This window comes from Plasmopara halstedii (genome assembly GCF_900000015.1).
Source record: "Plasmopara halstedii genome assembly, contig: Scaffold_3073, whole genome shotgun sequence".
Classification (NCBI taxonomy): Eukaryota; Oomycota; class Peronosporomycetes; order Peronosporales; family Peronosporaceae; genus Plasmopara; species Plasmopara halstedii.
The window spans coordinates 154,426-170,626 of record NW_020189977.1 but is presented as its reverse complement, the minus strand read 5'-3'; the positions used below and the strand labels follow the sequence as shown (position 1 = coordinate 170,626).

Below are 16,201 nucleotides of genomic sequence, written 5' to 3'. Positions count from 1 at the left end.
ATATCACTCGCTCTCATGAGCAATTGGTAATACCCATCGACCAAGTCGAGTGCACTGTTCTTTGTACAGCCAACCATATTGTTCTATAGAACATTCTTTCTAGGATTGGCGACTGTGTCGGAATGATGGCAGCGGTTAGCTTATTGTAAGCGTGAACGATACGCCACTTGCCGTACGGCTTCCAGACGCAAAATGTGGGTGTCGAATAGGGAGACTTGCTCTCACACACCATTCCTGCGTCGTGCTTCACACGAAAAAGTGCGTCAATGACGTCACACTGCTCCTTGGACCGGACCAGGGGCGTGATGCGAAGTATTTGGTTCCCGGAACCAGGTCAACCTCATGGCGCACACCTCGGTCCGGAGATAGGACCGACGGCGGGTTTTTGGAAATGACGTCTTGAAATTCTTCTGCCAAAGGATAGTACGGATCCGAGGGATCCTTAGGAACGACGATCTACTTCATGATTCAGCACCCGCTGGGTGTCATCCAGGATTGCTTCATCCAGAAGTGACGACGAGTTAATCTCCTCGTTGATCCTAAAATGACCACTTCGGCTACGTCGCCTGCCTTCAAGGCACCGCCAAATACTTCAAAGGACATCTCGCCCAGCAAAAGAAAAGCATCCACCGCGGATATAGCCTCGAGAGCATGCATGTTCCGTGTTCAGGATCATGGAGACCTTCGGAGCTGGTCCCTGCTGCCCTCTACCTCTTTGTGGCTCAACAGAACTCATTTCTTCTTCAGTAGGGCGCTCCGCGCCTACTGGGTGTTCTCGTTTCCCCGCGACGATCCAGACTGGGTAGAAGCGAAACGTCGGTTCGATGAATCTTTACGTGCCTTGCGCAGGGAACAACCAGTCCGGAGGTGACGAGCGTGCCCATAGACAAAACACCGTCGGGTATTTGAACGCTGCTCGGCACCTCGGAGCTCTCCCTCCTGCTTTTTAGCATAGCTGAGATCCATTAGCTCAGACTCGCTCGACAAGCTCTGATGATGTGCATTTCAACCAAGTCGTGCCGACTTAAAGTTGAATATTGCTTTCAATGCCACATTCACCGCCTCTCTAAAAGAAGTCGGGTGCACACGGAAGACTTTCATTCTGGCCACGCCTGTGCGGAGGCCCTCCAAAAGACGGTCGCTGCGACCGCCTCGGGAAGAGGATCGGCTGCCATCCCGGGAATGAGAGTATTTAACTCTTAAACAGAGCTCACCAACTTCTTCTTGCTCTGTCGGGCGGCAAGGAAACGTGATCGCACGCGATATGCCTGGTGAGGCGGCAAGAACACTCGAAAAAGCTGACGCTTCAGATCCTTCTAGGAGGGGGGGGGCTTCCACCGAAGCACCACACGTTAGTGTTCATTCTCGTGCTCGGCCCCCGAGGTTGATGATAGCCTGCACCACGCGCTGTTGTTCGTTCTGGGGCATGGCGGATGCCAAAGCCATCTCGGCCTCTATCACCCAGAGCAAAATATTCTTTCCATTCTTACCCTCGACGGCCTTAACGCGCACCATGTGCGGCCTAGGTCGGAAGGGGTCATCCATCGTCGACAGTGGCGTCATGGACGCAGTCGACGCCGACAGCTTCTGCTGTAGGTGCTATAGCAGCGCATTTTCATAGCTTAAAAACGCCTCTGTACGCGCGTTTATCGCTTCGGGGTCTAGCAAAACAAGGTGGTGTTGCACGTCCTTGGAGCCCAGCAGGGACATCAGCTTATTAAGCCCGTTCTGCATCCCCTGGTGGAAAAGAAGTATTTCACCTTCCTCACATAAGATCAGTCGTAACGACTCAGGTGTGGATTGACAACGAGCGCTACTAAGTGCAGCGGGGCTGTCGTAGCCCTTTGCTTAGAGGGAGCTAAGCTAAGGTCACCGGCCTTGTGTTCGATACAAGAACCAGTACGAGTGTAGCGGATCGCAAACCGCTACGTCCAAGAGTACCAAAAAACTTAACTAAGTCAAAGGCGCGCTTTTGTTCAAAATTGAATCTATATTATATTGTTTTATTTGCGGCAGAGCCGCCTCTATTTAAAATCTTAGGTTTCCTAATTAAACGGTAAAACCTAATTGATATGGATAGCTACTGGCAGTCCTGCCACGTAGTGGCATCTTGTTACGGTGTAGCCACAACATTGTGTGATTACACCATCTTGTGTAATCCACAACCTTTTACGGTCACACCATCTTGTGTGACCCGCCCTTTCATAGAAAAGAACATGTAACCCCGTTACAGATTGTCAAAGCCGTTTGCATGACAGTAATGGTCCGAGAAGCGCTTATTTGCTTGCCGAATATATTAGGCGCAGATACCATCAGGAACAAGCTTTTGATGGCGCTATGCACAGCGGCGGCTTGGAGTTCGTTGCTTATAAATGTAGCCTCGAAGAAGGCACCATCATTAGTCTATATCACACCGTTCCGGAAGTCCAAGGAACGATTGGCTGTGACTGGCTCCACACTGGTTGCCCGATATACCGCGATAGCCCAAAACCGTTGATGCTGACAGCCTGACCGAAGCTAACAAATGCGCCAAAAATATGCAGATTCAGCTGCCAATATGACTTCGTAAGCTGTCATGTTGAGAACACCTTGTTCAACAAACTCGTCAATGACATGTAGAAAAAACTTCTTCAACCATTATTTCACTCATAGCGCGAAAATAAGTAGACTTTTCAGTGTGGGTTCTTACTCCCCATACGGTAGAAGATCAGACAAGACAGCAAAGCCAAATACTCGGGTGACCCGTCGTCACATCCGTCATTCTCACCAGCTCTTTGATCAACATCAGGTGAGAGCATCGAATCTAAGCCTTTTCACAAATTAATATTACAACAATTTGGCAGCATTTGCATAGAAAACACCAAGGAGTAGGGATCCTAGCTAACAAGAATAATGACTATTAAATCGGTGCTCTTACCGGCAGCCCCGATTGATTGTCCTGTATTGAGAGTGTTGGACGATTTTTCACCCCGGTGTACCTTCTATTTCGGCATCAATGATCATGCGCTGAACCTTAGTGCTGTTCGATCAGAGAAACGACCGTTGCGTATAGCCCGCGCAAATGGCTCACCTAGGATAATTGTATACCGTGTCTAAACTTCTGGCTCGTTGGAGTCTTGGGTTGCAGCTGAGTGTTCGCGGTGTAATGCAGGCATCAAGTGGCAGACGATCGACGAGGGTGAGGTCGTAAGGATAGCGGCTTCACCCGATTGAGCTTGTGTAGCGTATGCTGCAAAAAGCACTCATTTCTTCCAAGTCAGAATGTATCTGCCGAATGACTCACCGTTTGGTTGAAAAACCGTGGCCGGGAAGCCAACAATTTTAAAGAATACTGCATCTCCTGGGTTTCACTTTGCCACGCACGCAGGTATGGCGCCTCTTTGCACGAATCAGTCGTAAATCAACTTCTTTTAAACGCCTTTCTGACGACGGGTCATGGTCAACAATGGCCAGTTTGTCGTAGTTGGAAAACTCATAGATCATGACGCTAATGCCACAACCGTTAGTTGTTAGATGCATAACCTTGCCGAAGAATTATTCTACGTGCAGACAAATGAGATACCTCTACGCGCGTAATCTTGAAAGTCGCGGCGATGACCAAAACAGTCTGGCTCGCCATACTGCAGCTTGGGTAATAAAAGCGAGTGATCTCAGATTTGCATGCTGCCTATACTCAGTAGTGAGACGATTAGCCGAAATTCACATGTTCGAACAGAGTTTTGCGATCACTGGCGTAGGTACCGCAGCAAGCGCAGCAAATTAACGGTCTTGATACGTTAGACAATTGTTCAAGAAAATTTAGGCTTAACTTGAATTGCGAGTCGTCGGGCACCCATTGTGGCGTAGGATGTCTGGCAGCTGGGTGTTGGAGTCCCGCTCGCCGTGGTTGGCGTTGTCGTACATTTGGCTGTACCGAACGGAGTGGTATAGCCAAATCTTGGCGACAGGCGTGACGGTGGTCGATGTGAAAACAATTGTCATGACTAAGATAATGGCGTGAACCTCTAGCATAAATGCAGTCAGGCAGATCGACTGCGGTGGGAGTAAAAACTGTTCACATATTCGTTCAAAGAGCCAAAAGGTAAACTCAGAATTAATGCGACCAATGACGAGAACAGTTTAGGGTAGCCTTGATTGAGTAGAGGAAACTAGCTCGAGTAATAAAGAGCCTAGTGCAGATGTGAGCTTTGAGAGCTTATCCGCCCAAAGTCACGAAAGTTTTTACCGTAAGCTATGCAACGCAAAGTGTTCCTTAATATTCGGCGTTTTGTAACTACAGTCCTTAGCTTCGACATTCACACTTGTATACCCCTTGAGGAGTGGGTCTTACGTCTTCTCAATCCAGTACGTTACGCGCAAGAAATCATGAAACGGATGTGAAAGTCTGTAGAAAGGCGTGGAAGTCTACGGTAGAGTAGGCGAAACGACGAAAACGGGTGTGAAGCACAAGTCGGTGGCAGCAGTTACTGCGAAGTTTAGGTATCGACAGGCAAGGCCGACAAGAGTCTTCAAAGATGGGCACGACGAACGGGTTTTTGGCGGCTGAAGCAAAAGACAAAGTCGAAGGGCGACGACCAAAATAGACTTGTACGTAGTCGGGGAGGGGTAGCATTTTCTCGTACAATTGCGTAGGAGAAGAAAGTATGTCCTGAGTGGGGATGCCAATTACAGCAATAAATCAAGCAGACACTACATTGCGATGGGACTGAGCAATTTGGTCAGGAAATGCAAAATATGACAGTCTTCATGTGTTCCGGTCTTGCACTATAGATTGCTTCGGTTCATGCATAAAACATCTCTTACACTATCTACAATAGTATCGTATGTACTGCATCGCAAAAGCCGAGTAAATCTCGTTTCATGCAAAGATGTAGTTCCACCACTCTCATCCGTACCAGTACTAATCATCACACTTTACCATAACTCCAGCAATACTCGACGTTACTACTGTCTGTGTATAGTGACGCATTCTTCCAGTTCACTTCTTATTTTGGCGACGAAGTGATCTAGATTTTTTAGTAGGTTGCAACACATCAAAGACTATAACCACCTTTCCTAGAACTAAACACACAGCTCCAGACTCTGTCAATTGTTCTCTAACAGTGCAACTCGTTCTCAACCAACGACTCACGCAGAGCCTGTTTGTTGACAGCAAATGCCAATCAGTTGATCTCGTATCGCTCGACGATAATGTAATTTTTGTCATTTTTGTTAATTTTGAAGAATCGGCACTCTGTGACTTGTGGATGTTGCGATTTGTGGTCATTGAGATGTGCGATGGCACAAAAGTGTTGTTTTGTTTGTATTAGTATATAAGCCCTCTCTGGGATTAACGTTTCGTATAACATCGATAATCGCGGCGTCCACCTGGTGTGGAACATTACGTTTTCTTCTTTATCTGGAAAACGGAAATTATCGCGAACATCAGCAGGAGGAACTACTAGATGCTCAATCAAATTAACATTTAATCGATAACTGTTTTCGCATCCAAGCTCCTGATCTTTAAAGCTAATTTTACTGAATAGTATGCCATTATTGGCCAATGTAACGGGGTACCATGTGTATACATCACATGCCAAGTAACAATCAGAAAAAGTGATGCGTGGCTCGAATTCTCAAGCTATATTTGCAGCCCAGTTGTTGCAGTGCAATTATTATATTATAACGTACGATGCAATTTAGTGAACGAGTGGTTTTAACGGCGCTGCTCGCGTCTGGTCGTCAAGAACTTGTTCTCGAATATTCTCGGGAGCTCCTCCGATGACAGATCTGCACCATTAGGATAAATTGCTATTTAATCAGCAGCATTTGACTTTTCTATACAATTTGATTGTTCTTACATGTTATCGCCACGCACAATGTACAGTCCAAGCTCCACTGCCTCCACCGGCTCCTTCAGCGAAAAAACACGCTCGAAACTATCGTCTAGAATCAGGTTGACACACTGATCGTAGCCTTTGAGCACGCCCTGCATCATTGCATTTCCGTATACACAAAATCTATAATGACAACCGAACGGGTGCTATCGTGAGAACTATAGACATAGAATGCACCGTACAATGATGTTTCGACCATCATTGGTAATGACTGAAATTGTTTCTGTAGATCGAACAGCAAAAGTTATGCAATTAGTCTGATAAGAATCCCAGTAATTGTTTCTTCACAAAGCAACAATCTTGCTGCTGTGGTGCCTCTCCCAGCACTCATTGTCGTCACGTACGGTTCATGGTTTCTTGTAGATATGCCGCCATTACTCCAACGTTTTTGTAATGTGTATCACACAAATTTCGGGCTTACAAAATTACTGCAATCACGATATGGGCGGCCAGACCTCACGCATGGTGCGCGAGATTGTGGAAGACTCGATGTATATCATTCAACATACTAGTCGCAAGAATTATGAGCGTAGTCGCGTGGCCCATACAGAGGTGCAATCAAAGCTGATGGAACTGCGTCGACTTAATCATGAAATACTGCAATCCCCAGCGAGCGATGCACAGCGCTCTGATGTCTACAAGTCGTTCCAAAGTGCAATGGGGCAACAAAGAAAAGCATTGGATGAACAGGTAATAGCATGATACAATTATTGCGATAGATGGAGATTTAAAAGAACGTTTTGGTGTTGTATAGGCTGAGGAATTCGCCAAACAATTTGAATTGCCGAAGAGCTACGAAAAAATCGCAGATGCTTACATAGAAGAAGAACAAACATTGACGAGGAAATCAGAGCAGGCATTACAGGACCTTAAGTATGGAGCCACAACAATTATGACAAAAGGCAATGAATAGCTGTATATCACAGACAGAAATGTGCAAGAGATTAGACTACACTCACTACTGTATCTACATCTTAGTTATATTTTGCAATGCTGCACAATCCATGGGTGCTCCAAAACGCGCTCCAACGACATTCGTTGCTGCGGGTCATGGCGCAGGATCTTAACTAGTAAATCTCGTGCCTCTGACGACACATAGTTTGGAAACTTGAGATCCACATGTGCAATTCGGCGATACGTTTCTTTCGTGTCTTCAGTCTCAAAAGGAGGAGCACCGGTCAGAAACTCAAACATAAGAATACCAAGCGTCCAAACATCCACATTTTCATCATGTGGTTTGTTCTCAATCATTTCAGGTGGTAAATAATCAAGTGTACCACACAAAGTTGTTCGTCTAGAGGATGGAGCATGCACAGACCAGCCAAAGTCAGCAATTTTAAGCTCGCCATTAAACCCAACAAGCAAATTCTCAGGCTTAATGTCACGATGAATCACGTGTTTGCTGTGCATATAAATGAGAGCACGTGCCATCTCTTGTATATACATTGCTGACACTTTCTCCGAAAAGCGACCTGCACGCACGAGCTTCTTATAAAGTTCTCCCTGTGGTGCATATTCGATAATAAGATACACGCGCTTACTATCGTAGAAATAGCCATAAAGTCGTAAAATTGATTTATGTCGCAAGTGTGACTGGATCTCAATCTCGCGACGTAGTTGATGCTCCATGCTGCTCTTCATCAACTGTTGCTTGTTCAGAACTTTGAGTGCCACAACATACTTAGACTCTTTTTCTCGAGCAAGATAGACATTACCAAACTTGCCTTTGCCAAGTGGCTTGCCAATTTCAAAGTCGCTTAGTTTCCATGTCTTCTTACTTGTCTCGTCCGTCTTGGTTGGTGGTTGCTTTGCAGAACTTGAGCTATTTGAAACACTGGAACATGTGACATTGACGGAAGAAGCTGATGAAGACTTGTAATTACCATTACCAGTACCTTGAAGGTACGAATTTGTATGGGACGACGACATATCATTCTGAGGTCGTCGAGAAGTAGCAGTTCTATCTCCTGCTTTGCGCGGATATCGTGAGCTATCCGGCTGATTGTGTGGCCGCTTCATAGAACTCGAAGCAGTACTAGTGCTTCCAATTTTAAGATGGCGAGATGAGAGCAATGCACGCTGTGAATAGCTGGAGACGGCCGCTATGCGGTTCTCCTTGTCCGCGTCAAAGCGTCGCATTAATCAGTCGACTTTCTTATACTGGATATTCTAAATGCCATAGAATATATTACAGATAAATAAGTTTGTAAGTAATTAGTGCGAACTTAACAAGCTGAATGCCAAAGCTCAGCGTCCAAGGCTGTGCGCATGCGGCAAACGATCCGCTTGTAGAGGACATGTTGGAATTGAAAAAGCGTTTACGTGACTCCTCCCATTTGGCTTTCAACTTTGCGCAGGCTATTTCGTCCATTCGTGCACATACCGTGCCATTACGTAGCGCATCAGAAGCCAAGAAGCTTCGACATATTGGTAACTATCTAGCTAATCAGATACTCAGTATTTTGAGAAAACGAGGCTTACTAGAGGAACAGAATTGCGGACAATCGTTTGCGCTACCAAATACGGCACCAGTTGGTACCCAGTCTGAGCTGTCAATAAGAGACAATTTAGCTGAAATTCCGGATCGCTTGTCGAGAGTATACGCACCTGCTTACCGCAAACGTATGAAGTATAAGTTTTTTCGATGCAAAGGATTATGTTGATGATAAATGTTAGAACTGTGAATTATTGCAATGCAACAGAGCCGTGGTTCGTGCTACTGGCACTTCAAGAAGCTCAAGCCATACATGAAGACGCGGCAATACCTTTTGATGTGCTGTTTAAACGAATGCTAAACGCCGGGGTACGAAGTATATTCATGAATTATTTATCTTAAGAATAAGTAGCGGTTGGTTTTCGTTAAATGCAGTATGAAGGTACTAGTGTCAAGTTGCGAACGTGCCTCGCGTCACTAACCGGAACACATGAAGTGATCAAGAGATCCGGTTTGGGCTTTTACTATTTAACTGAAAGGGGTCGACGAAGTGCTGAGTTGTGTCCAGGGTCAATGATGGAAGCGGTCACAACCGCAGATACAGGGACAATTCCCAGGAATAATTCTACCTCTACAAAGTCAAATACTGTTTGTAATACTGATACCACTTTGACTGAAGAAGTGCGACAACGCCCTTCTGATTTGAGCTGGACGGACGTAACGCCGATAGACGGAGAATCCTTGAGTGAGCTGACTGCTTGTCCTATAGGTCAAGCTGAGACTTTGAATACTCCATTTCTTGAAGAGTTGATTCGTCAAACAGACATTTGGGAATTAGTGATCGTGCTGGATCATCGTGAAATCATTGAGCGACGGAATCCTCGAATATTGGAACGAAAGTTGCAAGAACGAAACATTAATTGTGAAGTGCGTGCGCTTGGCGTAGGAGACGTTCAATACATAGCGCGTCGCAGGCGTATTGGTGGCGAGACGCAAGAATTTATGCTTAATGTCATCGTTGAGCGAAAGGAAGTGCATGATTTATCGGGAAGTATCATTGACCGACGATTTTACGAGCAAAAGACCCGTTTAGCTACTGTGCGAAAGAATTGTGGTAATGTGCATGTTATTTATCTCATTGAGGGCTCATTGACCCAAATCACTACAGTGCGAACGAGTGGCCTCAACACGGCAATGGCCCGTACGCAGATGCAAAACAACTTTTTTGTTCAGCAGAGTCAAAACTCGGACGAAACCGTCGCATTTCTCGCTCGAGTATACTCGCGTCTACTGTCTAGATTTCCACCGACTTTAGAAGTTATGAGGCCAGTGACATCACAATTGCTGCCTTCCAACCATTTTGACACGAATGACTTTGCCAAGATATTTTGCTTACCACCCCAAACGTTTGCCCCATTTAACTCGCAGTTTGGTAAGAAAACCCAGTTTTCTGTGCGTGAAATCTATCAACGGATGCTGCTGCAAGTTCCTGGTTTTAGTGCTGCGAAGACGATAGAATTGACGGCGAAATATCAAAATCTGAAGGAATTAGAAACAGCACTACGGAAACGTGATCGTGATAGCGAAGTTGAGCATGTTCGGTACGGGAAATGTCAGCGTCGACTTGGAACCAGAGTACGCACAACTCTTAGCCATATCTTTACATCAAATGAATATACTGAGGATATCTAAGTGATCGATATAAATCTCTTCTAGTACTACATGTTAGCCTAAGAAGGAATCGAACGATTAAACATTCAATTTTGATGCAATATTTTGATCAAATTTGTCGGCGATATAAAATAAAGATCCTTTTACTTTTGAATAATGTATAAAGCTATTAGTATACTAAGATGGTGTATTCTCCTTGTCAAAAACCTCGCTAACAAGGACCAAATAAATACCAAGACAAAACGTGTTACAATCTGCGCACGATTACGCAAGTCTTTTTATCGAAGAGGAACCGACGTGACGAGTCGGAACCCAGAACTGAACTATAAGTTCTTCGTAAAAATGATAGCACTAACTGGTTTACAATTTCCAAAAATAAGCTAATTTCAATTTTTCTACTGTAGTATGAAATTCGTCTAGATACTAGGTTCCAATACTAGAAAGTAATGTAATTGAGTACTACACGAGAATAATATAAAAGAATTGAGCATTTTGCGACATAAATGGGGTATATGGTCGAATCATCTCTCATATTGCAGGGTACGTATCCTGTCAATACGTACACAAGCACTACTATACTATTTCTGGACCCGAAACGCACAGTTTAATACCATGAGGCAAAATCTTGATTAGCAGTTGGCACGAATGAGTGTGATGGTATATTGTGGAAGTTTATGAGACACGAGGATTGCTGACCTTAATTAATGCATTCTCCAAAGAATTTGTTACTAAAGATTAAATACTCGAGAGGCTTTCCGTAGGTGCTGTAGGTGATCGCATTCAGAGGCCTTCCGTTGGTGCTGTAGGTGATCTCATCCTTGGCGCGTTGATTAACGCTGACTCTGATATCCGAAGCTTCCTTTCTGCGGGTGTACGGCAGTACCATTGCATTTGGTAGCACTTGTCATCAAATCACGACCAAGTCCCATAGGACTATATCATCGATGAGATGGAGACATGATACATGTAAGTATATATGTTCGGGGCAACCGAACACACTTAACAAGCTTCTGTCTTGAGCTGGCCTTGAAGGACAGCGCAATCGACGGTTCAAAGTCAGGAGAAGCAACCGCTAGCTTAAAGGTTCTCACTAGTTAAATGAAGAAGGTACTTTTAAGTTTATCCAGACGCCAGCAGATGAACATCGCACCCTATACGGCTCTATGAAATGATAACGTTTTGTCGAGCGTCAATCCCTTTGTGAACAGAACTAAAAGAATTCTTCTCTTGATAACTAGTTGACATAACCGCGTACTTGCCGACCAGGCAGCGAGGCGTCAACCCAGCTAGAGAGTCACGCGGAAAGATAGGTATCACGCGAGGAACCTTCATCTTCATTATTGTAACTACTAAAGCATCACCAAAAGCCCCGAATTTTTAATTAGCTGACCGCGTATTGTCGACATTATAAGCCATTTTAAAAGGACAACAGACAACTGATGAAACATGTCCACGACCTGACAAATCTAAGAGTCGTGGTGTCGGTTGATCCTTTTTCGTATTTGTGTCGGATGTGAAGTGTGTACCGAGACCGTCCGTGTTCACCGAACTCGTTCTGAGGAGCGGCAAAAGCAGAATTAAAGATGCTAATCTCGGATAAGTAGCGTATAGCGAGGGTGTCGTTGAAGAAGTTCTTTCAGACATTCCTGTAAAGTTTTGAGACTTTAACAAGGACAAAGGTTGGGATGTCCTAGATGTGGATTTAAGATACGATCGCATCCTAGGCTCGGCGTAGCTGAAACTCCGTTATCTGAGGATCATAGTTACGACAAAAGCATAGCGAGGGTGTCGTTGAAGAAGTTCTTTCGGACATTCCTGTAAAGTTTTGAGACTTTAACAGGGACAAAGGTTGAGATGTCCTAGATGTGGATTTAAGATACGATCGCATCCTAGGCTCGGCGTAGCTGAAACTCCGTTATCTGTGGATCATAGTTACGACAAAAGCATAGGCGCTACACGTTTTTCTCCTGCTAGAAACTTTGTAGGTTATGAACCCATTATGCTAGGAAGCAGATGTGCTATCGGGTCGGGCATGATACGTTCATCGCTTCATCGCAGGAGATAGCGGTGGTCGAATTGAAGAACAGCGATTTTGTTATGTACTTTGTGCAAAGCTCGAAGGGCAGAAGTGGCAGTAATCCGCGGTCCCATGATGAGTCAGATCGAATATAGCGGTCTTAAGTATGTTACTATTCCAAGACGCAAATGGACGGCAAAAAGTCGCTGTTCGTAGATGGTAAACTCAGTGAGACTTCAGTCGACGTTGCGTCTTTTGCATGAGCATTTCGTTTCATTACGCTCACTTGGGGTCTCTTGTACCAGAGCCGGTGGGTACTGTTGACTGCAAGTTGAAGAATGAGGACATAGAGTGATTCATCTATGTCACGACGTAGCGGTGATGCTGATTTAGCAAACCGTGTGACACGCCCACTGTGCGAGATGCTAAAGCTCCGATGTTTTTAACAGGAAAATTAGAATAGAGAGAACGGTGTAAACCTAAATACCCGGGGTAGAACCTAGTATTAAGTTTTAAAAGCTATCAGAAGAAAATGCTTTTCCATAACATTACACGACGCCAGTAATCGAGCTGATACGGTTAATTCTACAAAAGGTGATGAGGCTATAATGGTTTTGTCATTGTGGATACTCGCAAAACACTAGCTGCAAGTAGTGTTATCGTTATTCTCGAGAATTCACAATCAAAATTTATACTTGTTGAAGTGATGTGATGTGTGTACCCGTAACGAGGAATGTGTCATGAAATTGCCAGGCTTTCAAAAAAGTAGTTGATACTCTTTATTTAGAACAGAATGACATCATCCCCCCCCTTCTTACGTGCAAAGCTCGAATCAAATTCAGTTAGTGAACTCGTAAGGCGCCATTTTCGCGTCAGAAGGCTCAACGGAAAGTGGCCACAGATGCATTCGTTTTTAAGGCGTAAATGTTGGGCTAAGCAGCTGTTTGGGTGACCTTGTGTCTACGCATAAATCAGTATTGATGACTAATTATTCGCAGTCCTGCAAAGTACGAGGGGTTGTAAAAAGAGATACTTACGAGAGTCTCGAGCTCATAAGCTTCAAAAATTACTAAGCGAACAAACATAAGTGTGGATATGGCATCGACAATTTTCACTTTATCAGACCCTCTCATTGAGAAGAAGGTCTGCGGGCAATTTTGCAAAGACTAAGGTTATCGTAGACTAGCCAGTGCCTTGTCCCAAAAAAAAGACTTAATTTGGTAAGCTACTTGCACAAATGTAGTGCAAATCATGCCAACATGGCCCAGTTCTTTAACGCCTTTTTTATAACGTGAAATAAGGCTGAAGCGCAAAAGAAGGGATGCCTAATGTGAGTCTTGATCTTGAAATTTTTGAATAGGATCGGTCATCTCATGTCGTCTATGACCCTTCAGCCTTTTCTGTAGGCTGTGCTTTTAATCTTAGCTGATGTCAATGAACGTATACGTGTAACTGTGATCGAGTATCATTATATCAACGTGAAAGAGATGAACTATTCAATTCACGGAATGCCTACCTACAGAGAGGTATGATTGAGTGTGCGCTTGCTTGGCTCTCTGTCACTTTTGACCTGCACATATATGCGTCCAAGCGCTCGGCGACGATGTCACAGAATAACTCATATAGAGGGGTTGGATGATCATCGTCTTCTCCCAGGTATGCCTTTGAAGAAGATTATGAGTCTGGTCTGCTTGATCTGGTGGCAGATTGTTTTTGCGCCATTTAGAATATAAATGATTGTCGCATGTTACGATGGTGATGTCGCGCATGGATGAAGAACTGACAGGTCTAATGCAACATGCCTTTGCGTGATAGAAAGCCTGGAGAAGAAAGAACTTTAGATGCAGATGTCGAATCACCGAATGGTTTAGTTGCACATTTGCGTCACTAAATCATATTTCCAATGCTTGATGTATTGCAGCACTGACCCACTCGACGCTTTGTGCGAGTTGAATCGTATAATAAGCTTCGAAAGAACAAATACTGTAAGCAACACATGGTAATTTCTTATGGCTCAGTTAGCGCTATTCATCACGTCTAGGTGAGTAAGCATTCATGTGTAAATGTGTCAAAGGATCAAATGCCTGCCAGACCAAGGCTGGTGCATTTGACAGCATCACCGGGAGATAAATCGGTCACTACAGCTCAGATTTCCTACTGCGGTGAGAGAGGTATAGCGCTGGCAGTTGATAGAGCCTTCGACTGGACATCAGCACTTAATAAGTGCGACCGAACATACTGTCATAAAGCACGTTCTTTCGAGGAATCGGTGATCGTGCCAGTGCTGCCGCTAAAATTAGCTTTCTATTTGCATGTCCAGCACGCCGCTTGCCTTCAGACTTGCTGATAAATAATGCTTGCGCCGAGTAGTAACTTCTTCTTTCTCGTCAAGCTCGCATCTTTGGTGAAGACTATTGATAGGTGGTTCTATATTTGGCGGTAAAAGCCTTACAATTGTCTCGATCCAAGGGCGATACGCGCCGACCCTACAATAAAGGAAGATAAGGATCCGTTCAATTACTAAGTAGAATCGCTCCACTCCTCGCGGTCTGTGGTATGCAAGGATTTCTAATGTCGGGCCAGTCCGTGACGAATGATATGCTTGACACCTCCTCTTGTAACAATCGCATCAATTCGGAGATTTAGCTGTCTTGCAGTATATTGCAATATATCCATGGGGTTCAATGAATGTTTCTGACAGAAGTCAGTGACTCGAAGGACTGCCCCGTTCACGATATTCAGGAGCGAAGAAGTCTTCGCCACACACCGGGGAGGTTCCTCCTCCGCACAATGGGCCCACCGCATGCCTGTGTTGACGTAGCAGTACCATTACATGATGAAAGGAAGGTGTTGTTAATATAACCTTAGCGCCAGCAATTCTAACACAGAAGACCACGATACATATTTACTCTTACTCGTCAACGTATCTGGCACCATGTGCATCATCTAGCAGCTAATTTTGCGTCATAACAGAGAGACCAAGACATACTGCCGCTCGCTCCTGTCTTATAAGAGATTCACCCTGATACCAAGTGTCGTTCTTCCCGGGCTCTGCTCAAAGTACTGATCAGCATCTTTTTTTACAACTCGGATTAAATCATGCTACACGTTTGTGCTTGCGCCAAAAGCATTTAAACTTCTAAGAAGTGATGGTTGCATGACTCACCAAATCTAAGATTAATTTCAAGCCGAGTCATGGTATATAGCTTTTGATGCTTGCATTAAAAATATGACAACAAGAAGAAGAATTTGATATATCTCCATCGCATGACGCACGGGCAGTGTTATTGTATATGGCGTTTAAGCTTTGTATTGATTACGGATTTTGACAGTCTTTTGCAATGAGCCTAATACAGAGGATGCTATGACTCAAAGATCTTTCGTTGGCATCTAACAGAGGTGAGGTTCGCTCGCTTCACCCAGTTTTGAGAGTTTCTTGAGCAACTTGATTCTATTTTGCATTAATTAGATCTCAAATATGACATTTATTTATGATATGGTGTATCTAAGCTAATACTAAACACATATCAAGTCGACGATATGAGCGAGGCTGATAGCCCGCGTGTTCTACGGATTAACCGTCACGGAGTCCTGTCGTCTTTTTTAAATTCAGGACTTTGGCATATCTGAGCTAAGGATGGTAGTCATGGTAATATAATTGGAGAGGACGGTGAAACATGTTGGCTTTGCGATTATTAGGGTGCATCATTACAGCAAGTAAAGTGCACTTTAATTAGTTAGCTCGAAATCTAAGTATGATGCTCTGATCTGATCAAGTGTAGCGTACTGGATATTTGAGATACTCTGGGTTCTCGTCCTTAGAATAGTCTCTTCGCCCACCTGCGCGTTGGTCAAGGCAGGCTCTACGAGTCGGGGTATCCTTGGTGCTAGGTGCACGGCACTCAGGATGCAATCAGCGTTGCACACTATCGATTCATGCACCTTAGATTCAGGCTTAATATAACCTTTGACAGCTCAACGACAGTCTTCGTTCTGAGACGCACCAATGATGTATCCGTATGATCTTCATTCGAAGGTATCAACATTAGCGCATCGTACGGTCTTGAAAATGATATTTTCACAAGTGCCAACAAAGATAGCTAGTGAGAGACAAATCAAAAGAACAAATTATTAAAGCCTAGAACTCCTTCACGAACCGGATGAGTAACGTTATGAGTTAACTCGAGTACTATGAGTAAGCTC

The 16,201-nt window shown here is 44.4% G+C and overlaps 6 protein-coding genes across 6 annotated transcripts; 2 read left to right on the top strand and 4 right to left on the bottom strand.

Annotated features, from left to right (window-relative positions):
• Positions 1-2,403: 2,403 nt before the first annotated feature.
• PHALS_07220 (uncharacterized protein) lies at positions 2,404-2,798 on the bottom strand (the record flags this gene model as incomplete). Its single annotated transcript, XM_024720648.1, has 2 exons — positions 2,404-2,507; positions 2,690-2,798. The coding sequence occupies 2 exons, from the start codon at positions 2,796-2,798 to the stop codon at positions 2,404-2,406; spliced, it is 213 nt and encodes a 70-aa protein (XP_024585826.1).
• Positions 2,799-5,678: 2,880 nt separating this feature from the next.
• PHALS_07219 (Small Nuclear ribonucleoprotein splicing factor) lies at positions 5,679-6,251 on the bottom strand (the record flags this gene model as incomplete). Its single annotated transcript, XM_024720647.1, has 4 exons — positions 5,679-5,769; positions 5,841-5,968; positions 6,059-6,099; positions 6,221-6,251. 4 exons carry the CDS (start codon positions 6,249-6,251, stop codon positions 5,679-5,681), a joined length of 291 nt encoding a protein of 96 aa, XP_024585825.1.
• Positions 6,252-6,317: 66 nt separating this feature from the next.
• Positions 6,318-6,789, top strand: PHALS_07218 (uncharacterized protein; the record flags this gene model as incomplete). Its single annotated transcript, XM_024720646.1, has 2 exons — positions 6,318-6,566; positions 6,631-6,789. 2 exons carry the CDS (start codon positions 6,318-6,320, stop codon positions 6,787-6,789), a joined length of 408 nt encoding a protein of 135 aa, XP_024585824.1.
• A 65-nt stretch (positions 6,790-6,854) lies between these two features.
• PHALS_07217 (aur protein kinase) lies at positions 6,855-8,015 on the bottom strand (the record flags this gene model as incomplete). Its single annotated transcript, XM_024720644.1, has 3 exons — positions 6,855-7,348; positions 7,418-7,537; positions 7,601-8,015. 3 exons carry the CDS (start codon positions 8,013-8,015, stop codon positions 6,855-6,857), a joined length of 1,029 nt encoding a protein of 342 aa, XP_024585823.1.
• A 98-nt stretch (positions 8,016-8,113) lies between these two features.
• PHALS_07216 (mus81 protein) lies at positions 8,114-10,002 on the top strand (the record flags this gene model as incomplete). The annotated part of the gene is made up of 4 exons (XM_024720643.1): positions 8,114-8,498; positions 8,579-8,679; positions 8,746-8,821; positions 8,879-10,002. 4 exons carry the CDS (start codon positions 8,114-8,116, stop codon positions 10,000-10,002), a joined length of 1,686 nt encoding a protein of 561 aa, XP_024585822.1.
• A 2,779-nt stretch (positions 10,003-12,781) lies between these two features.
• PHALS_07215 (uncharacterized protein) lies at positions 12,782-13,083 on the bottom strand (the record flags this gene model as incomplete). Its single annotated transcript, XM_024720642.1, has 2 exons — positions 12,782-12,958; positions 13,036-13,083. The coding sequence occupies 2 exons, from the start codon at positions 13,081-13,083 to the stop codon at positions 12,782-12,784; spliced, it is 225 nt and encodes a 74-aa protein (XP_024585821.1).
• Between the last annotated feature and the right edge of the window lie 3,118 nt (positions 13,084-16,201).